We start from the raw sequence: 23,129 nt of genomic DNA, 5'->3' as shown, positions 1-23,129 counted from the left end.
GTCAAACTCCTCTAGCCAAACTCCAAGTACAGCCAAACCAGATTAAAATGAGAAAAAACCAGATTAAAATAAGACATAGAAAATGTTAATTTGTGATTTTCTAAGTCATTAGAGTCACACGGAGATCTGTTTCTATCATAAGTTTGACACTTTCATTTTACAATGTACAAATCTATTGGTAGAGAGAATTTCCACCCTGAGAATTCCCAGTCCCGATGAAATCACAAGTCTAGAGCAAAAAAGCAAATTAAATAATCATGTCCAAGGCATTGGGCTTAATGCTAAGACTTCAAAGATTAAAAAAACAAAAACAAAAAAAAACAGTCTTTTCCCTTGTGGACTTTCTGTTCTATTTGGAAGAGTACCAAATTTACATGGATCAATGAGGAAGAGAGATTTTGAGGAAGGAGAACACATTAAGAAATGGAGGGATCGTGAAAAACAGCTTGTAAAATGGGAATCCATTATCCAGAAATTTAGCTAAAATTTCTTTCAAGCTAGTTCTGTCTTCAGCCCATCCCACCTCTTTGAATGTGGTCCATGAGTCTGGGCTTAGTAAAAGCACAAGTGGTCCAGGCTGATATCCCCCCGGGTAGGATGGCCTTCCACAATATCTGCCTGTTTGGAAACTACTCTCTCTGTCATATGCTCTATGTTCTCCTAAGATTCCACATCCTCTCATGCTCTGATCTCGACATGTCAAGTAAAACATCTATAGATTTGGGTTGGAACAGCTAGAATATTGTTTCTATCTGCACACTATTCTTATATTTCAGGTTAAACTGCCACCAGAGAACAATATTTTCTTGCTTGAGATTTTTTTTTAGGTCCAAACATCTAGATTTCCCAAAGGTATAGAAAGATTTTAAAATATCACATATACTTCCACATCTGACACTGTCCAGATGTAGTAAACAGAGAGACTCCTACCCTGAGAGTCAAAGATCAAGTTTCTCTAGTCTTGGCCCTGCCATTCATTAGCTATGTGATTCAGGGCAAGTTGTTTCATTTTTCTTTGCCTCCGTTCCCTTATTTGAAAAACAGGAATATTAATACCTATCTTCCATGTCCTGTGGGGCTGGATAATACATTTAGAAATACTTTCTAAAGTGCCAAAGTTTATACAAATATAAGGTGGTAATAACCATAATAATAAACTTGCTACTGAAAATATCTGTCTTGGTGGAAACCACCTAACCCAAATTAGGTGCCATTCATTAGCTATGTGATTCAGGGCAAATTGTTTCATTTTCCTTTGCCTCAGTTCCCTTATCTGTAAAACAAGACTATTAATACCTGTTTTTCATGGACTTTCATGGACTAAAATGAAAGAGATTAGATTTGGAGACTCAGTGGCAATCTCTGCCTGCTATCCAAGGACCAACGTGGCTAAGTTCAGAGAGGTTTATCACCAGATAACAGGCTACCTGATGAAGGATTTTTTCAGCCCAGAAACTCCCTGTAATGAGGTGTGGAGGGCCAAGTAATCTCCATTAGTGATAGGACTTCTCATTCCCCCTCACCATCATCACCACAAGTCACCCTAAAGAAATCATGAAATCTGGTGGCACTGAAGTGAGCTCAGGGAAGCCTGGCAATTAACAAGCATTCTTTACTTCATCAGGATGCCATTAGGCAGAAACTTTGAAACACGGGATTGTTGGGTTTTCTTTAATTTCCTTGAAAGTTTGAATAATTTAGATTGTTGGGCTGAAGGCCTGTATCCAAGCCCTCCATCTACCCCAGGAATTATGAGCTGTTCTTTAAAGAAGCCTGATGACATCCTTTCTGTCTCAGAGTACTGACCGTAGATTAAGAGGACTTGGGTTCAAATTGCCCTCTGATGTATACTAGCTCTGTGTGAGTCATGGTTTTCCAAGGTGGACCCTTGCTCTGTAAATTGAAAAGATTGGACTCAATGGCCTCCAATGTCCTTTCCCATCAAGGATTTATTAGATCCTTATTGTATACTAGATACTATGCAAAGGTCTGGAGATTCAAAGATAAAAAGAAAGGCAAAAACATGGTTCTTGCCTTCAAGGGACTCCCATTCTCCTTGGAGAGACAACTTTCAAACATATGCACATACAAGGCCTATAAAGTAGAAATGAAAGGTAACTCAGAGGGAAAGAACTAGCAAATGAGGAGACCTGGGAGGGTTGGGGCAAGTTGGCCATGGGGGGAAGACCTCCTGTAGAAGGTAGTCATTGAAATTAGTCTTGAAGGAAACCAGAGAAGATAAGAGATGGCAGGGAGAAGGTAGGAATGGGGGGACAGCCAGTGCACAGGCGTGGAGGTGGGAGCTAGGACGTCCTGTGTGAGTGGCAGAAAGGAGACTAGTGTGGCTGGATCATAGACTACCTGGAGACAAGTCAAATTAAAGGAATGGGAAGGATCCAGGTTATAGACGGATTAGCTTACATACACACAGATTCTAGCCTAGCTCAGCCCCCTGAAAGTATACAGGGGAGGCCCCCAGATAATCATATGTGTCTTTGGAAGTATTGGGGCTTCCCCTTCATTGGGCTTTGAGCAAAAGCCGAAGGAGTACTTATTGGACATGGAAAGATAGTGCCTGATTGCTGAGTTATTCTCTAGCTCTGAGGATGGGAACGGGGGAGATGGGATGTTTTCTTATAGGATTCTAAGTCTCTGCAAGAAGCCCCTGGCCATGGGATGTGGGATAATGTTACATCAACTGAATCTCTCTCTTTCTGCTGGTAGGGGGACAGCCCCGGACCCGTACAGAAGAATTTACACAACCCAATTGTACAGGTAAGCTGGATTCCTTTAATCAGCTGGATCCTCTCTGACCCAATGCCCAGTAACCTGACCCCATAGCACCTCTTCCTGGGAAGATCTCTCATCTCATTCGCCTCCATAACAAACCTGAAAGGTCAGGAGGGGAATATCCCTAACCCCCACTTTCCATTTTTGCAAATAGAGGCAACAGAGATTAAGCATCAGGATACATGGGGAAAAACCTGAAATCTTTGGATTTGGAGGACATGATTCAAATTCTCTCTCTGATGCTTAGATCCTGTGTAACTTTTCAACTCACTAAACCTCTCTGGAGTTCTGTTTCTTCTTTAAAATAAGGGGGTTGGACTAAATGACCCCTAAGTTCCTTCTGGCTCTGAATCTTTCACCCTATGACTGAGAAGGTTGCTAATGTCAAGTAGACAAATTATTAAGCACTTACTCTATATTAGGTCACAGTACTGAGGCTGGAGATATACAGAAAGACAAAAGCTTACCCCCAAGAAGTTCCTATTCTAATGGGAGAGACAATATGCAAACAAGCTATAAGTGGGATAAATTAGACATGATTAATGGGGAAGACACTAGAATTAAGGGGGATGGGGAAAGACTTTCTGTAAAAGGTGAGATTATAATACTTCACATTTATATAGTGTCTTTAGTGTTTTCCTCATGACAACAGCCCTGTGAAATAGCCCAAAGATTATTATTTCTCCCATTTGAGAGAGTTTGTCCAAAGTCACACATCTACCCAGCACCAGAGACACAATTTGAATTCAGATCTCCAAGTACAGCATCCTTGTTTGCTCTTCCACCACAAGACCACTCATGGGGCTGAAGACTGAATAAAGACATAAACCTGAGCTGCCCCATTCTAGGTCCTCCCTTAGAATCTTGGCTCTGTCACCCATTCACAAGCCAACTCTCCAACCTTATGGAATCATAAGATTGTGGTTCCAACCCATTTATTTGGGCAAACTGACTCAGAGAAAGCCTTGAACCAATATCCACAAAATTAAGAAACCAAGGCAGGTTCAGTCTGGAAAGCAGTATACAGTATAGCAGAATGAGGAGGTGACTCTAAAGTCAGAAGACACGGCTTTGAGTTACAGCTCTGCCGAATATTACTGGTGATCTCAAGCAGATCACTTAATCAACAACATTTATGAAGCACCTCCTATGTTTCAGGCTACTATGTGCCAAGTGCTAAAAATACAAAGAAAAGTAAAAGCCAGTCCCTGTTTTCAATGAACTCGAGATCTAATGGGGGAGACGACTATGTGCATAGAAGCTGTATACAGAATAAATCAGAGATGGTAAACAGGCAGAGCAATTAAGCAAAAAATGCTTAATCTCTCTGGGGCCTCAGTTTCCTCATCTGTAAAAGGAGAGGATCAAACTAGATGCCCTCTAAAGCTCCTTCCTGGTCTGGATTTAGGTTGTGCAGATTTTCTTTGACTCTAAAACCTGTGGAAGTCTTCCTCAAAAAGTAGCTGACTTTCTGACATTGCCTCACTCACATTAACACAAAGCTGCAGGGCTACTTGTTGGGGATATCTGGTGCTTATTACTGTTGAAGTGCCTGCTGGACCAGATGAGTTCTTTCCCCTCTCTGCCATTTGAGTGTTCCTATATAAGTTGAAATCATCCACATATATCCAGGTTTGCCTTGGGTGGTTCAGGAAGTTTTCGGAAAGCCTACGAAAACTGAAAGTCATCATTTCATAGGATTCTAGAGCTAGAAGGAGCCTCAGACATTATCTAGTACTTATTTTAGACCCATTTCTTATTGCTTTACCTTAAATGAGAGAGAGAAAGACAAAGAGAGAGGGAGGGGAGAGACAGAGACAGAGACAGAGACAGAGACAGAGACAGGTAGAGAGAGAGAGAGAGAGAGAGAGAGAGAGAGAGAGAGAGAGAGAGAGAGAGCCTTCTTTAGAAGGTATTTCATAGTTGGTGAGTTTTTGTGTCCTTCACTGCTCCCATTTGTTACTGATCGGAAACAAACATTAATATGCACTGAGTCTGTGCTACTCAATGTTCACATAACCTTGAATATCACTCCTGTGGGCCCCCATTTTCAGACACTTGGGAAGTGAGGACTTTGGACTAAGTGCTATCCAAGGTCCGCTGACATTTTATAAAGTGTTGCACTTGGGACTCTGATTTTGAATATTGTCTCTGGCACTTTCTAGTTGTGTGAACTTAGACAAGCCACATTCCCCTCTAAGCTTCATTTCCCTCCTCTGTAAAAAAAATAATATATCTTATTATATATTTACCTACCCTCAAGGTTATGATGGAGAAAGCATTTTCTTTTGTAAAATTTAAAGCACTTAAAAAAAAATATGAGAAGATACCATTCATGTCAGTCATGTCCAAGTCTTTGTGATTCCATTTGGGGTTTTCTTGGCAGAAATACTGGAGTAGTTTGTTATTTCCTTCTCTGGCTCATTTTACAGATGAGGAAATGGAGGCAAATAAAATTAAATGGAGTCAAACAGCTAGTAAATTTTGAGACTAGATTTGAACTCATGAAGTTGAGTCTTCCTAATTCCATGCCCAGTGCTCTAGGTGTTATGGCACCCTCTACCACCCTAAGAAGGTAGCATAATTATTACCATATGATTTCTGGGTCTGGAATCACTATTTTAAATGACCTCTAGTCTCCCGAGTTCTCCATTTTGTTCCATTCCAATATTAGGTTTCCTTCAAAAATAAAGGCAATGCTGTTAACAACTGTCTGCTCCCTTGAGCATCTCTGTTCACACTTCTAATGGTCCTTTCCTTCTTCTCTCCTTCCCTTGCCGTCTTCCCCTCAACTTTTTTAGTCACTAGAGGATCTTGAAGACCAAAAAAGGAAAAAGAAGAAAGAGAAGATGGGATTTGGCTCCATTTCCCGAGTCTTTGCCAGAGGGAAGCAGCGGAAATCCCTCGACCCAGGCCTCTTTGATGGTACTGCCCCTGATTATTACATTGAGGAGGATGCGGATTGGTGATAACCCGCCTCCGACTGCTGCCCATGTATGTGTGTGTTCGCGTGCGTGTATGTGCGCCAGGTGCGTCCGTGTGCGTGGGGATGTGTCTAACAACAAGAAATTCAAGAAGTGTGAGCCCCTTCCCCTTCGCCGCCACCTCTGTAACTGATGTATATATTACAAATTGTGTGTGAATATGTTAACTGTTTGTTGTCTTTGGAGCGATGCAGGTGTGTTGATTCCTGATTTCTTTTTGTTGTCAGTTTTTTGTTTTTTTTTTTTTTAATGTTCGGGGTTTTATTTTCTGTTTTGTTTTAATCTCGTTTTGTTGTTCAGTTGGGGTTTTTTTCTGTTTTTTTTTTCTTTTTTTGCACCCCTTCTTTTATGAAACTTGAAGGACTGCTGTGTATTTGTAAATAATGAAAAACCCGTGTGCACCTTGTGCTTGTAAACGTCTCTTGTCCAAACCGCTCTTGCTGGAGCCCAACCTTGTGGTGCGTTCTGTATCTGGTCTGTTTCCCCCCCACCCCCACCCCCGGTGTGAGCGTTGGGGGGAGTGGGGTCCTGAAAGTGCACAGGGCACTCAGTGCCTCAGTCACATCAACAACAAAAATACCAACCCCACCCAGGGAGGGTGTGTTGTCCACAAAGACTAATGAGCTCGGCCGAGGGGCTGTCTTCTTGGCTGGGTTCATAGGAGATTTAAAAAAAAAAAAATAGGCTCTTTTTAATGGCCTACCAGTTTTTAAATTTTTTTTCTTTCAGAAGGAAAAAAAATTGTTTCATTTAATTTATTTGCACAAAAGCAGAAAACTTATTCTATCTAAATTATTGCATAAATATTGGAATTTCTATTTTTCCAAGGGGTGGGAGGGAGGCGGGTGTGTTTCTATTGCCTGTATGTTCAATATCACGCTGCTGCCAAATAGAGATAGCATTTAAGATGGCTGGAGCCCAGGGAACATGTGATTTCAACCTCTTGTATTTTATCTGGCATTTTTCTGTTTCTCCTCCCATCTCTGTTTCATGAACATTTTCTCCAACCTCCTCCCCCAGGCTAGAGGGACACAAAACCTCAGTCTGGTCTGTCGATATAAATTTTCCCATGGCATCAAATGCTGATCCCGGGGCGACCTGACCACAGGTGAAAGGGTGGGTGGAGAGAGCTCACTGGCAGAACCAAGCAGACGGTTGTGGAGCACGCCACGATTGGCCAAGGGGTGGAATACGCCAACCAGCGTTGCCGCAATTGGCCGAGGGGTGCGCTCCCTCTGCCCCCGAGGGAACCTCAAGTTTTCTTCATGGCCACATCTTCCACGTGCTCCTTTTCAGTCTGTCCACCAACCCTAGCAGTTCTTTAAGAATGGAGAACACCATTTCTTCAAGGGAGGCGCCCATCCCACAGGTCTGTCTCTCCAGCATGGGGGACCCCTTCCATACCAGATGTCTGTCTTTTAGTCCTGTGGTCCTTCTCCCACACTCCCTGGGCCTCTTCTGTCGTGTCATCCATCACCAACAGTGAGGCTTTAGGGTAGCCTCTCTCAGACCTTCTTGTAGGCATTGTCCACACCCCCACCCACCCACTCACCCACCCACCCACCCACCCTCTTGATCACGTTTTGTAAGCTAAAAGGGCTGTGTGCATTGATGAGGGTGGGCAGACTGCTGCCCGCCCGAGGTCTCAAAACAGATGGCCGATTTTATTTTTTAACTGTGATTTTCCCACCCCGGCCTCCCTTCCCCTCTCTACTAATACAACTCAAAATCAGGTGTATACTGCAGATGGCTGTACGCTATGCTTCCCGCTGACCATACCATTTAAAGCTTTTTAAAGTCAACCGTGTACTAAGTTCTAGGAAGCTTGTTTGCTTCAGTAACTCCTCTCAGTGTGCCCTCTTTGAAAAGGGATATTTTATCTTCAAACCACGAGCAAAGCGAACCTTGGCATGGCAAAGCTAGCTTCTGGATTTCTTTTGGATGGGACAAACAGTTTTAGGAAAGGGAAAAAGGGAGAAGTCCCAAGGAGTCTCCCAATAGGGACTTCAGATTTGCCCTCCTTCAGCAAAGGGATCTGACCCAGGTCTGAGAGGAAAACTGCCCTTACCAGCATCTGTCACTATGGAGGAATAGTCTAGAAAACATTTTATCCCCCGTGAATTTTTGTTTCATTTCCTTTCCCCGTTATTTTTTTTTTCCTTAATAGAAAAAAACAAAACAGCCTCTCCTGGTAATAAGTTAGTAGTTCCTGTTCATTTCAGTTTTTTTTTTAAATAATTCTAAAAGTTACTAAGAGGATGATTTATTTAAGAGAAGTATGACAAATAGCATATGAGTTATGGGTAACATTAGATAATAATAACCTTTCCTGTGGGAAAGGTTTCTTGAAGGCATGGATGCAAATATAAAAATATAAAAAAATCTAAATAAAGCTTATTTTAAAATATGATTGAATTCTATGTCATTTGATTGTTTCTATTTTCCTCCAGGGTGGGGAGTCTGCCAGCTCAGGGTGTTCTTTCCTCTCCTCCCACAATATAGTCTGAACCTTGGAATTCTAGGACTAGGGCTGGGAAAACTGGGTTGAAATGTGACCTCATTGGGAAGGGAGCACCCTCCTGAATGATTTGCTCAGTGACTATGCAGGAAGAAGCCTTCCAGATTAATTCACAGCTGGGCTCAAAGCATTCCCCCCCTTTCCCACCCCCACCAAAAAAGAGAGAAAGTTCTAATTTCTGCCAGGCTAGCTTGTCAAAGCAATACTTGTGACTTAGTGGAAAATATTCTGACTCCAGAGTGTCAGGAACTAGGTTTGAATGAAGGCTCCGAAACTTATAAGCTGTGTGATCTTAGACAAGTCTCTTAACTTCATATTCCTGATTTGTAAAATGAGGGAATTGGATCTGGATGATTTTGTCTAAAGAGCATTCCAGACTTAAACAAATTGGGGATGTCAGGCCTGCCAAATTCTGATGCCCATAAGGCTTGAACTGTCCCTGTTCAAGTGTTTCAGATCTTCCTTAAGTCCGGAAGGGCTCCAAATAACTCCAAAGTATCAGAGTTCCACAGGAATCAGGCTATGATGGAAACATCCCCTTGTAGTACTCCCAGAAGCATCAGAGAGATAGGATTTCTGACTCTTAAGTCTGGCTCTTTTCCCATCACCAACCTGACTTGAAGAAGTAAAAAAGATCACTAGATTTGAAGTCAGGAGACTAGAATTTGAATCTTGCCTCCTCCACTTAACATTATGTGAATCTAGGAAGAGCTTCCTGAAGTCCGGATGGGCAACAAACAGCTCCAAAGAACCGGAGTTCCACAGGAATCAGGGTCTGGTGGAAACATCCCCTTGTGGTACTCCCTGAAGCATCAGAGATGGGATTCCTGACCCTAAGTCTGGCTCTCTTCCCATCACCAACCTGTTTTGAGGAAGCCCTATAAAGTAAAAAAGATCACTGGATTGGAAGTCAGGAGACCAGGATTTGAGTCCTGCCTCCTCCACTTAATACGGTGTGAATCTAGTACTAATCATGTCATCACTTTACCTCAGTTTCTTCAATTGTAAAATTTAGGTGATAGACTTTGGAAGGGACCCAAGGCTGTAATTGACCAAAGCTGACCAGGCCGGTCTAAAGTTTAGGTTCAAGATTATAAGATTATAATGAAATGAATCCATCCATCTGTACTAGAAGATTTACTTAGACATAACAAGGAAAACCTATTCAGTGAGGATCAAGAGATCTTTCCAGTGTCAGGTACTTCCTCGGAGCTTTTCTGTACCCAGGTGACTCAGAATCTGCATCTCTGTCCTGTCTTGGTACTTTGAGGCAAATGAATCTTGAGGATGGTTTAAAAGCTTTTTAAAGAAAAGAACTAGCCTGTCCCTCATGACAAGGGATCTTTAATAGATGAACAAAGGAAATCAGGGAAATCATGAATTTTTCCTCAGATCTCCTAGGTAATAAGTGACTAAGGCAGGATTTGAATCCACATTCTCTCACTCTAAAACCAATGCTTTCTCGACTGACTCACAATGAAGCATTGGCCTCTAAAATCCCTTCCAGTTCCAAAACTAGGGAAATGTCATTAATCAGAAAATAATAAAACTAACATGTATATTAAAGCATTACAGATATAAGTTTCTTAAAGTGATTTCTTTACACTTTCTCTTTTGATCTTCACAACAGCCCTGTGAGGGAAGATATTGTTATTATTTCCACTTAACAGATGGGGAAACTGAGGCTTATGGAGGTGAAATCCAGTATCACCCAGGTAATACGTGTCTGAGACAGGATTTGAATCCAGATCTTCCTCATGCTAAGTGTAGAACAGTATAGGGGAGGGGCCAGTAAACAAGACAGCTTCTTGTTGAGGGACTCATCCCTACTCTTCCTTTCCAAGGAATAGGGAATAAATTGTGTCTTTCAGAACCAACAGAGTACCAGATCCCCAAGCAAGAGGAATCCATTCCATCCCATAATCTAGTCTCACTCCATCTTCTCGGGGGTGGTGGTGGGGAGGGTTGGAATTGTTACAATGGAACGAATACTTAGGCTTGGATAAATCTTTTTAAATTCTCAGTGCTTCAGTTTCCTCTTCTAACTAGTTGATCTCTAGATACCTTTGAATCTGTAATTCTGTGAGTATGTGGGATTTCAGACCATCCCTAACCTAACCACATCTAACCTAAGCCTGTCTAACTACATCTCAGGAGATGGGGGCTCCAAACAATTGAAGAGTGACAATCCACAGGTCTGGAAGGCATCCCTTCTGCTCTGTTGGATAGGTGATAATCGTCTCTTGAGAATCCTCAGCCATGGCACGCCTCAACTGCCCCAAGGAAAGCTGCCCGTTCCCACAATCGGAGTCAATATTAGAACATTGGATTTGTCGTCAGGAAGACCTGCATTCAAATTCTGTCTTAAACGTGTAAAATTAGCAACAATAACAACAACTACAGTCAACTTCCTGGCAAGTTGATGTCATTATCCTCATTTTGCATATAAGGAAACTGAGGAAGACAGGAGGTTAAATGACTTGAGCAGCTAATATCTCTGAGACTGGATTTGAACTTCAGATCTAGCATTCTATCACCGTACCACCTCCTGACTTAAATATTTACTACCTGTGCCCGATTTGACAATAGCCAATCAGTTCACCTCCTTGCACCTCAGTTTCCCCATGTGTAAAGTGAGGGGTTTATCTCAGTGATTTCCGAAGATCCCTTCTTGTTCTAAATCTCTGGTCTGTGATCTTTAAGGCACTTGCCACTCTCTAACCTCTGCCACCAATTAACTCTTACTACAATAATCTGAAAGAAAGTTTGGAGAAACAGACCAATGAGAGATGAAAGCCAAGGGGGGAGGGGAGAAAAATTGAATTGGGGAAGGTTAAAAAAAAAAAAAAACTATCTTTCCCAACACAAGGGAGATTGATGGAATACAGGTGATTCCATTTTGAAAGTAGCTTCTTAGAGGCACTAGGATAAAACACCAGCCCTGACATCAGGAGGACCTGTCAGACACTTAACACTTCTTAGCTGTATGACCGTGGGCAAGTCACTTAACCCCAATTGCCTCAGCCAAAAAAAAAAGTAGCTTCTTGTATGGGAAGTTGCCTTTATTTAAGGTATAGTAGGGGCAGGAGACCCAGATTTCCAACCTTGCTCTAATCTTTCTGGATCGTGAGTTATACATGGGTCTGAATTCTTCTGATACTAACTATGAGAACTTGAACAAGTCACTTCTCTCTAGACCTCAGCTTCCTCACCTGTAAAAAAGGAAGTCACACTGACCCTGCTTCTCCCAGAGGGTTGCTGGGAACAAGGAAAAGTGCTTTGTTAACCTCAGACTGTGAGTTATCATTATCATTATTTTTAGTGATCTGGACCAGTCTCCCAGCCCCAAAGAAAGCCCATAGGTCATAGTTCTGGAGCTAGGAGGGACCTCAGAGGATCCACCCTTTGATTTTTACAGAAAAGGAAACTGAGACCCAGAGAAGGGAAGTAGTTTCATTCTCATAGTTTATTCAGACAGCTCTTCCTGGGACTCCACAGACTCAGAGCTTTGCTCCCCTTCTCAATCACCAAGAGTCAAACAGGCTTCCACTGTATTTGTTCATCGTACAAGTACAAGTATTTCTACTTTAAACTCCCTTATCTTGTGAAGGGCGCTTGCTAAATGCTAGGAATGGCAAGGAAGGCAAAAACAATGCCTTCCCTCAAGGAGCTTACAGTCTAACCATAAAGACAACATATGCGATAAATAATACAAGATACATCCAGATAATAATGTATGCAAAAAGTCATCTGAAATCTATGTTCTTTCCCTTTTCCAAAGGTAACGTTAGAGGCCTTGTATTCATTTTGTCTAGGCTGTCTAGAATATCTGAGACCCTAATCTCTAGATGTCTAGTTAGTTCTGAAGTAGGGGAAAGCCAGAGAATCCAAGAATCCTAAGTCTCTTCTCCTGAGTCCTTAGATAAAATGATCCCATTAGGAAGAGTCCCTTGTTAGGGATAGGGAACCCAGATCTTGCATCCTCATGGCACTAAAAAAAAAAATTTGTGGGAAACAGCTGAACAGAATGTTGGTTTCCTATTTATCAATACCCTCCGGGCTGAGTCAGCTGTTATCTTCCAGACCTTAGATCACCCCTACTCAGTCTGGATCCCAGTTCTCTGATGGAAGCTTTCCCTCATACCCAGGCTCCCCCAGTCCCAGGAGATGCCAGCCTCCAATTAGGAGCAGGGCGGGAGCTGTGCAGACTTCAGACCTATTTAAATTCAGACAGACCACTTTACTGAGAAGGAAGCAATTAGGCTGCCCTGGGGTCACAGAGGGTACCCTGGCAGGCTAGCTGAGGTGTGCTGGAGTCCCACAAGGCCTCTCAGAAACAGTGACTGAATTGCAGTGGCTCAGAGAAGGTCCAGCCCACACCATCTGTGCACAGCAGGAGGTAGCTGATGAGGAGAGATACCCTGTCCTTTATGGGAGTTCTTTGGGAGCAGGAGGGAGGGAAGCTTCCTTGAACAAAGCATGTTGAAAATCCTCCAAAGTATGGGCAGTTTCAGGGCCTCTTGACACAGCTAGCACCGAAATGTGCATTTCAGGGGCGGCTGAGGCTGGGCATCCCTTTGAGGGATCCCAAAGAGCTCTCCCAAAACAAATGGCTTTCCTAGAAACTGGAGCTGAAACCCAGGGGCCCATTTCTGCCACTAATGACTTCTGGAATCTCAAGCAGAAATAACACTAAGACTAATTGACATTCCTGTAGCGCTTTGATGTTGGCAAAGCGTTTTATATCCATTATCTCATTAGATGCTCATAAAAAAAGCTATTTGGAACAGTGAAAAGGAAGCTGGAGTGAAGTCCAAGTACCTGCTCTTCCATAAGAACCTCCCTGGGCCTCCCTTTATTTCAGTTGATTCTCACAATAGCCCTGTGAGGTAAGTGCATCTATTATTCCCATTTTACAGTTAGGGAAACTGAGGCTGGAAGAGGTTCAGTGGAAGTCAGTAGTATCTGAGGCACAACTTGAACTCAGAGCAAGGTTTAAAGCCAGACCTTCTTTAACAATCATCTATCATTCTCTGAGCCTCTTTGAGGGGAGTGGGATGAGATGATCTCCCAAATTCCTTCTAGCTCTGGAATGCCACAATTCTAGCCCAACAGAAGGAATTCCACCCCTTAGCTCTACAGAGTTTGTGGGAAGGCCCCCAATCCCTTTCCTTTGACCCATGCTGTCCACTTTCTCAGCTGGGAAACCTCTGAATAGAGAAGGCCAGTACCAGGAAGCTCTTAACCTGCCTATACTTTGGAGGATTTTCAGCCTTCCACAAGGAAGGTTTTTTTTTTTTTTCCCCAATCAATCATCTGCAACTCACCCAAAAACATCTTCATCTAGGGAGCTGTGTTCATTCCAGGTGATGGCTCTCTGAATAACTATGCAGCCAAAATAGAGCAGGAAGGGTCCAATTGCCCTGCAACCATCCTACTCTTAAGAATGGTCAAGGAAACAGACCAGGACCTTGCTCCCATCTAAATCATCAATATTCTTCTCCCTAGGAGCCAAGATGACAGAAGACTTTTTATTCCCTAGCCCATTAGAGCAAGCTAGTGGAAGAGCACTGAGTGAGTTCGAATCCTGCTTCAGACACTTCCTACTTGTATGACCCTTCACAAATCCCTTACTCTCTTTCAGCACCTACCTCTCGGGATGTTGTGAAGTTCAAATAAGATATTTGTAAAGCCTCTTAGTGGAATACCTGGCATTTAGAAAGTATTATATAAAAACTTACCATCGCTATTGAGGAAAAGATAAAGTAAGTCATAAGAAAAATAAAGGATAGTGTCCAAAGAAAGCCCCTAGTGCTGGAAGCATAGAATAGGAGCTGGAGACTGGAATTGTGACTTCATTGATAGAAGAAATTTTATCTATCAATGCAGGCTGGCACCTGCCCCTGCCTAGAGCACAGACATGTTAAATGACTTGCCAAGGATTTATCAGCCAGGATTGCTCTCCACTCCAAGGTGCCAGGAGTATACCAGTGTGTGAATAAAATAGATGATCAGGAAAAGACAGAGCTAAACAACCAGGCCTAGAACCCAGAGGCTTCAAGAAAGGAAAGGAAAGGACAACAATGTCGTCAGAAAGGGAGAAGAGCAAAGTGATCAATAATATTTTAGGGGAGAAATGAAACTGATTAGGAAAGAATTAAGACTTCAATAGCCTTGGGGAGCAGTCTGCCCTGTGTTCAGACCTCCTCTAGAGCCTTCTGTTTAATTCTTAGCGCTACGTTTTAAGGAAGAACATTGACAACCAGGAGAGCAATCAGAATAGAGAGGAGCCTCAAGTTCCTGCTGTATTGTAAATTTAGAGATGGGACCTCAGAGGCTATGTGGTCCAAGCCCCCTTTTTATAGAGCTGTTACCAAAATCACACTGGAAGTGCCTCAGTTTAAAAAAATGGAAAGCTTGGAGAAGTGGACACTGAAGAAAGTGATAGCTGTCCTTAAGATCTTCACATGGAAGAAGGTTAGCTTTGATATGCTTGGCCCCAAAAATCAGAACTAGCAGGAAAGGCTGAAAATTGAAAAGAGGCAGATTTAGGCTCGACAGACAGAAGTACATCCATACCATGAAAGCTGTTCAAAAGTGGAGTGGAGGGATTTAGGAGGTCATAGCTCCCTCTCACCAGAGGGCATCAAGCACAAGCTGGACTGCCACTTCAGTTGTTGAGTATGATGCAGAAAAATTTCTTGAGCAAGTCTGGGTTGAGCTAATCAGTTCTGGGACTCCATAGAACCCAGAGAGATTTTGAAGAAAATGGTAAAAATCAGAGGACAAAATAATGATAGTAGGAAGATAGAAGAGATAGGCCATGGCAAGGGCCCTGCCCTGAGAGATCCTTAGGCAGAGGATAAAACTCTATCCCCACTTTGTGATTTGGGTAAATTAATAGAATTTGTTAAACTAGAAGGGAATTTAGAATACAGTAGATGAAAACTGATAGAGATAGAGAAAACATAGAATGTCACACTTGGGAGGGCTTTAGAACACAAAATGTCAAGAGCTGAGAAAACTCTTAGAACATAGAATGTCAGAGGTGGGAAGAGCCTTAGGACATAGAATGTTCTGGGAGAACTAGAAGAGTCCTTGGGACACATGATGTCAGAACTGAAAGGGAATTTAGAACAGAGAGTATCAGAGCTTGGGAGAGCACTTAGGACACAGAAGGTCAGAACTTGAAGGATCTTTAAAACACAGGATGTCAGAGCTAGAAGGGCACTTGGGACTTAGAATGTTGGAACTGGGATGCACCTTAGAACATAGGATGTCAGAGCTGGGAGGGCCCTTAGAACCCATGATGCCAGAGCTGGGAGGGCCCTTAGAACACAGACTGTCAGAGCTGGGAGGGTCCTTAGAACTCATGATGCCAGAGCTGGAAGGGTCCTTAGAACACAGGATGTCAGAGCTGGGAGGGCCCTTATAATACAGGAGGTTAGAGCTGTGAGGGCCCTTAGAACCCAGGATGTCAGAGCTGGGACTGCCCTTAGAACCCGGGATGTCAGAGCTGTGAGGGCTCTTAGAGCACCGGATGTTATAACTGGGAAGGCCTTAGAACACAGACTGTCAGAGCTGGGAGGGCCCTTAGAACCCATGATGCCAGAGCTAGGAGGGTCCTTAGAACACAGGATGTCAGAGCTAGGAGGGCCCTTAGAATAAGGAATGTCAGAGCTGGGAGAGCCTTAGAACATAAAATATCAGAGCTTGGAGAAGCCTGAGAACACAGAATGTCAGAACCGGGTGGGGACTTAGAAAGTTAAGGTTGGTAGGAGCCTCAGGAGCCATATAGTTTAATTCCCTAAATGTAGAGGAAAAACCTGAGGAGCAGCCAAGAGCAGCGCCATGCCCAGAGGCCATGTGCCTGCTGACCACAGTGTTCTTTGTACCAGGTTGAAGATCACAGTGCTGCCCCCAGAGGGCATTGGCCACAGGGGATCTTGGGGGCATCGGTGCTTGTCGGTGCTTGTATGATAGTCTGAACATTGCCTTCCCTTCTTGACTAGGAGCCCCGCAGATCATAGAATTGCAAACGTGTGCTGGCAAAGACCTCAGAGGCAACGAGAGATGACTTGGCCTTGGTCATAGAGGCCAAACTAGGGTTCAAACCCTATTCTCTGACGCCAGATTTTCCGAGCTTTTTCCACTAAGACAGATGTTTTCAATGAAAATGTTCCCTGAACTGCAGACCTAGTGGGATATTATGGCCCCAGCCCACCAGTAAATGGATTTTTCCTTTGAGGAAACATCTTAGGTACATAAGGAGGGCAGAGCTTTTTTTCAGCTTCCAAGGCTGGTAGTTTTCTACTGTTCTCACTCAGTCTGGGACTTCTGTCCTGGAGCAGCTCCCAGGAAACTTGGGCAATGAGGTTGATGGGTCTGAGAATGTCAGCACTAAATACAAGGGACTTCAGAGTCCATCCAGTTCTATCTGTAGATGAAAAGGATACCCTCTCCAAGCTAGTGATATCTGGGCAGCCTCCCACCCTGCAATAAACTATCTCTGGTGCAGAGAGCCCTGATTTCCAGTCAAAAGACCTGAGTTCCAATTCAAGCTCTTCTGTTTCTTTACTCTGTGATCTTGGATAGGTCATTTAGCCTCTCTGTGCTTCAGTTTCCCCATCTGCAAAATAGAATAATGCTATTTCTACCATGTATCTTACTTTTTGCAGGTACAAAGAGATAATAACGCCCTGGAAGTGATACTAGCTTAAATAACCTGATGTTTCTGTATTAACTCTTATCGAAAGTCATTTTAAAAAGGCAATTTTCCCCTATTTTCACATGATAAACTTCAGGTAACTCTCTGATATCCATCACACAGCCAGACAATCTGGGTTTGCATTCTAAATCAGGCCTTCTCCCACTGGGCCACTCTGTCTCATTTTGGTTCCTACATCTAGCTATTAAACCGGAGGCATCATGGTACCACGAAGAGAGCATGGGTCCTGAAATCAGAAGATCTGAATTCAAATCTCACCTCTGGTGATTACTGAATGGGTGACCTTCAACGAGTCATTTACCTCTGAGGTCTCAGTTTCTTCATCTGTAAAAATAAGACTAGCTGGTTTCTGAGGCTCCTTCTCCATCTGTGGTCCTATAAGCTCCTACTGCCTTGTCAATCTAGTCTTGCTCAGTCTGACCCCAGAGCCAAAGGTTGGTGATGTCCTATTGACCTCCCTCATTGGAATTTCCACCAAGATTTTGGAAATTTTGAATAAGGCTGATAGGCCTTAAAGTCTTAGCATCAGGAAAGCTAGTGGTGCAGTGGTTAGAGCATCAGCCCTGAAGTCAGGAGGACCCGAGTTCAAATCTGACTTCAGACACATAACACTTCCTAGCTGAGTGACCCTGGGCAAGTCACCTAACCCCAATTGCCTCGGGGGGCAGGGAATCTCAGCATCAAAAGAAGGAACTTCAGAGACCATCTAATCCAATCTGAAACTGAAAAGGGAACCCCCCCCCCCCATATACATCTACAACATGGCTTCCCGTGGGTGGCTGCAGTAATGAGAGACATACCCTGGAATCTATATAATGTCTTAAACTTTCCAAAGCATTTCAGAATCTGTTATTGTGTGCAGACTTCCAGGTCCCAAGAGGCCCCGTGAGTCAGCCTTGAACCTGGGCAGCCCCAGCCAAGCCCTTTTAGCAAGGTTGCTCAACCAGAAAGAAAAAGATAGGACTGCTGTGATCAAACTGTGTAGCATTTACCCATTAATAAGCTAACTCAACTCCTTGGCGGCCCAATAAGTAGCTTAAAACCAGAGCAAGGGAATACAGAGTGGAGCTACCACGGATGGAGATGGGGAAGAACAGATAGAGAGGTGGTGGCCAAGAGACAGAGAAACAGAAAAGTAGAGAAGTGGGGAGGGAGGGAGGGGGAGATACAGAAAGGCGAGGCAAGAGACAGCTAGAGAAAGTAGACAGGGAGATACATAGAAGCAGAGAGAGCCAAACAGAAATAGAATAAGCAACAATGTAAGCTTATTTTAAGTATTGTATCCCCATCACAGGACTGGACAGGTTGTAGCAGATGCTGATTGACTAATTGATGGTGGGAAGCAGAGACACAAAGATTAAAAAAGAGAAACAGTAACATATAGAGATGGAGAGAGAGAAATAAGGGAGAAAGGTTTGCAGAGACAGACTAGGGCTAAGGAAGCAGACCACGGGCAGTGAGAGAGAGGCAGGTCAGATACACAGACAAGACAAGAGAAACAGAGATAGACAGAGGGAGACACAAAGGCACACAAAGGAAAATAGAGGCACAGAGGGGAAAAAAGGCAGTTATAGAGACACAGATGAGAGAGTCAGATCCAGAAAGGGACATGGAGACGGAGAGGAAGATAGAAGCAGAGACAATCCATCAGCAGGAATTTATTAAATGCCTACAGTGTGCCAAGCACTGTGACATGCCATAGAAAGCCCTAAGGACTTTACATTTTGTCAGACAACCCAGAAAGACAGGGAGACCTGAGAAAAGGTGGGGAGGGAGGAAGAGAGGGAGGGAGGGAGACAGAGGGAAAGGAGTGGGAAATGAGGAGTCAGAGATAGAGACAAAGAGAGGAGAAACAGGGAGAGGGAAGGACAGAGGGGAAGACAAAAAGAGACAGAGACAGAGAAGATAGGATGGACAGAGAGGGGGAAGGAGAGAGAGATAGAGACAAAGACACAGAGAGAAGGAGGAAGAGAGAGAGAGGGAAGGAAAGAGACAGAGAAAGAGAGGAGAAATGGGAAAAGGGAAGAATAAAGGAGAAGAGAGACACAGACAGACAGACAGAGAAGGTAGGATGGACTGAGAAGGAGAAGGAGAGACAAAGATAGAGCAGAGAGGAGAAACAGAGATAGCAACAGGAGAGAAAGAAAGGGGGGGGAGGAGGGAGGGAGGGAGAGAGGGAAGAAGGGAGGGAGTAGAGAGAGAGAGAGAAGAGAACAGAGCAAAATATGAGACAGAGACAGAAACAATGGAAATTGGTGTCATGGAAAAGAGGGATGAGGAATGATAATCCCTGAGACCCTTTCTGGCTCTAACTTTATGATTTCCCCAGGCCTCAGTTTATTCATCTGTAGAATGAGAGGGTTGGAACACAACTTTGAGGACCCCAACAGCTCTAAATCTATGATCCTCAGCCCTTTTTCCAAAGCATTGAGCCCACTAAACTATGTCTTCTCTAAAATAGAGGCCCCAAGAAGCAAGAGGTCAGCAGGGGGCCCCTGGAAAGCTAAACAATGTTCTGGGGAAATCATTCATGTGTCTAAGGCATAAGTAGGGGAAAGGGAGAAAAACAGAGGGGGGATGAAAATGAGAAAGAAAAAGCATTTGTGTGGCAATGAAGACAAGGGGAGTGGTAATAGGGAAGCTTAAAGGAAGACTCTTCATGAATCCTTTGGTAATGGTCAGGCCTTAGGCTCCATCTCTGTCCTAGGTCCTCAAAGCCTCATGGGTAGAGTAGAAGCAGCAGTGCCCTGTACCCCTAGAAACTCTAGAAAGGCCTGGCATTCTAGAGAATTGACTCAGGCAGTTTCCAAAGACATCACTTAGTGGGTTGAATGTCAGGGATCATTTTAAATATGAGGAAAGTAGAAGCCAAAGTACCCAAAGGATCATGAAATTAGAGCTGCAAGGAGTTCCAGAAACTATTCTAGTCCAGTCTCTTCATTTTACAGTTGAGGAAACTGAGGCTCAGAGAGATTCAGCATTCTGTTCAAGGTCCCATAGGCAATAATGGCAGAGCTGGGATTGGCACTCAGAATGGACAGCTATTTGCCACCTGGGCATCAGCTTGTCCCTGGTCCTAAAAGCCCTCCTTGCTTGACATCACAGTGGTTCTTGGTGGGAGGGCTACCTGCCCCTGAGCAGGGGTCCTCCAGCAGCAGGAGGAAATGAATAGGGAACAACAGGGCAAAGTGGACAGAAAGAGGGAAATCCTCTATCAGCCTTCCCTCTGGAACAGCCAAGAGACCTAAATCCGGGGAGAACATCTATTATAGAAAGTGACCGTAGATATTTTCAAGTGTCCTGCCAAGACTAGCCTCCTGGGAGCTCCAAATGAAGCTCGGCAAAGACTCTGTGAGAGAGCAGCCGTAACACAAAACCCTGCATCCTTTAGAGCTCAAGCAGCCGCGGGGACAGCTTGCTATGGCAACCTCCTCCCAGACACTGATCCCTCTTCATTCTCCAGAGACTTGCTGTGTCTTTCCTTGAGTGCCCAATGCTCTGCCCTCCCCAACTCCTCGAACACTCCCTGAGAGGCCTCTGCCAGCTCTGACATTCCATGTTCTAAGGTCTGTTATTCTATGTTCTAAGGTCTCTCCTAACTCTGACATCCTATGTTCTAAGGGCCCTCCCAGCTCTGACATTCTGTATTCTAAGGCTCCTTTCAGCTCTGATATTCTCTGTTCTAAGAATATTCTCAAATCTAGCATGTGTTCTAAGGTCCTCCCAGCTCAGATATTCTGTTCTAAGGCCTTTTCCAACTCTGACATTCCATATTCTAAAGACGCTCTCAGCTCTGAGATTTGTGTTCTAAGGTTCCTTCTAAGTCTGACATTCTGCGTTCCAAAAGTCCTTTCAGACTGATATTCTGTTCTAAGGACCTTCCCAGCCCTGATATCCTCTGTTCTAAGAACACTCTCAACTCTAACATTCTGTTTTTTAAAGCTTCTTCCAACTCTGATATTCCACGTTCTAGGGCCCTTCCTAGATCTGACATTCTATTTTTAAAAGCCTACTTCTTATTCATTCCCTTCCATTTCTAAAATGTCTTTAGGACCAAAGAAATATCTTTCACAATCTTTTTTCATTGCCCCATAAAAATGAAAAGCTTCTAGATTGAAGAAGTTAAAGACTCAGCTGCCAGAGGATCTGGAGGGCCCGTTGCCATGACTTCATACCTTTCCCAAGGTCCATAGCTGTCTTAAGAATCTCACTCCAGACACAGGTTAATAAGTCTTCATAACAATACTCCCCAGGTCCTTATATCCTCTTCCCAGGAGCTGATTGGGCGCTGCAGTACAGAAAAACAACCTTATACAAAACAGTTCTAAAATTGTCTCTTGTCATTATGAGTGCATGGGTAAGCAGATCAGGAGGCAGTGGGACACTAGTGTCCCCAAGCCTAAAGTAGTATCCCTAATCCCTCATCTCCATGTCAGACCCATATTCTCCATGTACCATACCTCCTCCTATTGCTCAGTTTGGAGACCCAGAATCCTCAGCCAGTGTAGACTATTTAGGGTTTGATAAGAGCCAGGGTAACCAAGCAGTAGCTCCTCCTTAGACACAACCACTCCCTTCTTTTGCTCTCCCCAGACACTTGCCAAATATATGACCTCTGTGAAGTCATCAGTCTGAATCGGAAAGGACCTCAGACATTTAGTCCAATCTATACTCAAACAAAAATCTCCTCAACAACACAAATCCAAAATGATTACTATACCCCTAAATCTCAGTTTCTTTAACTATAAAATGAAACTATTCACACTTATTGTACCTACCTATCCCACAATGTCATTTTGAGGTTCAAATAAGATAACATACATAAAACATTTGTAAACCTTGGAACACCATGTAAATGCCAGCTAAGATTACTGTTTTTATTGTCTACAGCAGGGCTTTTGATTATTTTTGATATCATGGACTTCTTTGAGTCTGGTAAATCCTGTTTTTTTCTGCTTCTCAGAATAGTGTTTTAAAATGCATAAAGCTAAATACATAATTTTACAAAAGGAATCAATGTTACTGAAATACAGTTAACAAAATGTCAAAATTTCCAGACCTCAGATTAAGTATTTCTTTGGGGGAGAAGGGCTGGATAAGCTGTATTCTACTTTCTCCAGCCCTGGTCTGCTACCTGGAACACTATTCCCAGTACGAAGATTCTTAATTGCTTTCCCTTGAGTAAAGAAGACATGTCTCTTTGGGGAGTTAAACCAGCTTTAGTAGCTATATTAATGACCTCTTCCTTCGTCCTTTGGAGGTGGCTCGGTCCCTCTTTCCTCCTTTGGAGGTGGCCTGGTCCCTCCTTCCTCCTTTGGAGGTAGCTCGTTCTTGAGAGAAAGAAGATGGGAGTATGCACTGAAGTATGAAAGTCAGGGAGGTTAGAAGTCCTATAATCCTACATTTGGGTCATTGTCTTTTCGACAGATGAGAATTCTGATTTAGAAGTAGAATGTGGAAATTTTATTCCTTCACTTTATATATGAGGAAATTAAAGCCTAAAAAGGGGATATGGACTTCCTATTGTCATGCTCTGCCACTGACTAACTGTGTGGATTTGGACAAGTCAAAACCCACTTTAAATCTCAGTTTCCTCTTTTATAAAATGAAAAAAAAAATTAGACTAGATCATTTCAAAGATCCCTTCTAGTTCTTAATCTATGAACCTATATAAAATAAGCAAGATATGATATGAATCCAGGTCCTCTGACTCCAAATTCAGCCTTGTTTCTTTCTATAAACAGGGTATCAGCAATAAGAAAGAAAACAAAATCACTTCTCAATTCAAGGATACATAGGAATTAGAACTGGAAGAAATTTTAGAGATCATCTGGTTTAACCCTCCTAATAAAGGGACATTTATAACATAAATAAATATTATATATAAAATTTCAATATTATATATAATTTAAGTAATATACAATAATGTATGTCTAAATATCATATAGTTAAATATAAAATAATTATATTATTTATATCAATGTTAAATATAAAATAAAAAATAAAAATATTTTAAAATAAATATATTATTGTAGAACAACTAAATGGTACAATGGATAGAGCATTGAATCTGGAGTCAGAAAGCCTCAAATTCAAATTCAAATATTAG

General features: G+C 43.0%; 1 protein-coding gene across 3 annotated transcripts in view; it reads left to right on the top strand.

Moving 5' to 3' along the window:
• The window catches only part of KAZN (kazrin, periplakin interacting protein), a 579,480-nt gene that overhangs the window by 508,350 nt on the left and 48,001 nt on the right, over positions 1 to 23,129 (top strand). For all 3 annotated transcript variants that reach the window (XM_031962824.1, XM_031962825.1, XM_031962826.1), the window contains 2 exons: positions 2,725 to 2,775; positions 5,592 to 5,715. In XM_031962824.1, coding sequence (XP_031818684.1) covers positions 2,725 to 2,775; positions 5,592 to 5,715 — 175 coding nt within the window. The remainder of the gene's footprint in view (positions 1 to 2,724; positions 2,776 to 5,591; positions 5,716 to 23,129) is intronic.

Source organism: Sarcophilus harrisii, chromosome 3 (genome assembly GCF_902635505.1).
Source record: "Sarcophilus harrisii chromosome 3, mSarHar1.11, whole genome shotgun sequence".
In the NCBI taxonomy this organism is placed as follows: Eukaryota; Metazoa; Chordata; class Mammalia; order Dasyuromorphia; family Dasyuridae; genus Sarcophilus; species Sarcophilus harrisii.
Note: the sequence above shows the minus strand (reverse complement) of the source record. Positions and strands in the feature narration are given on the sequence as shown.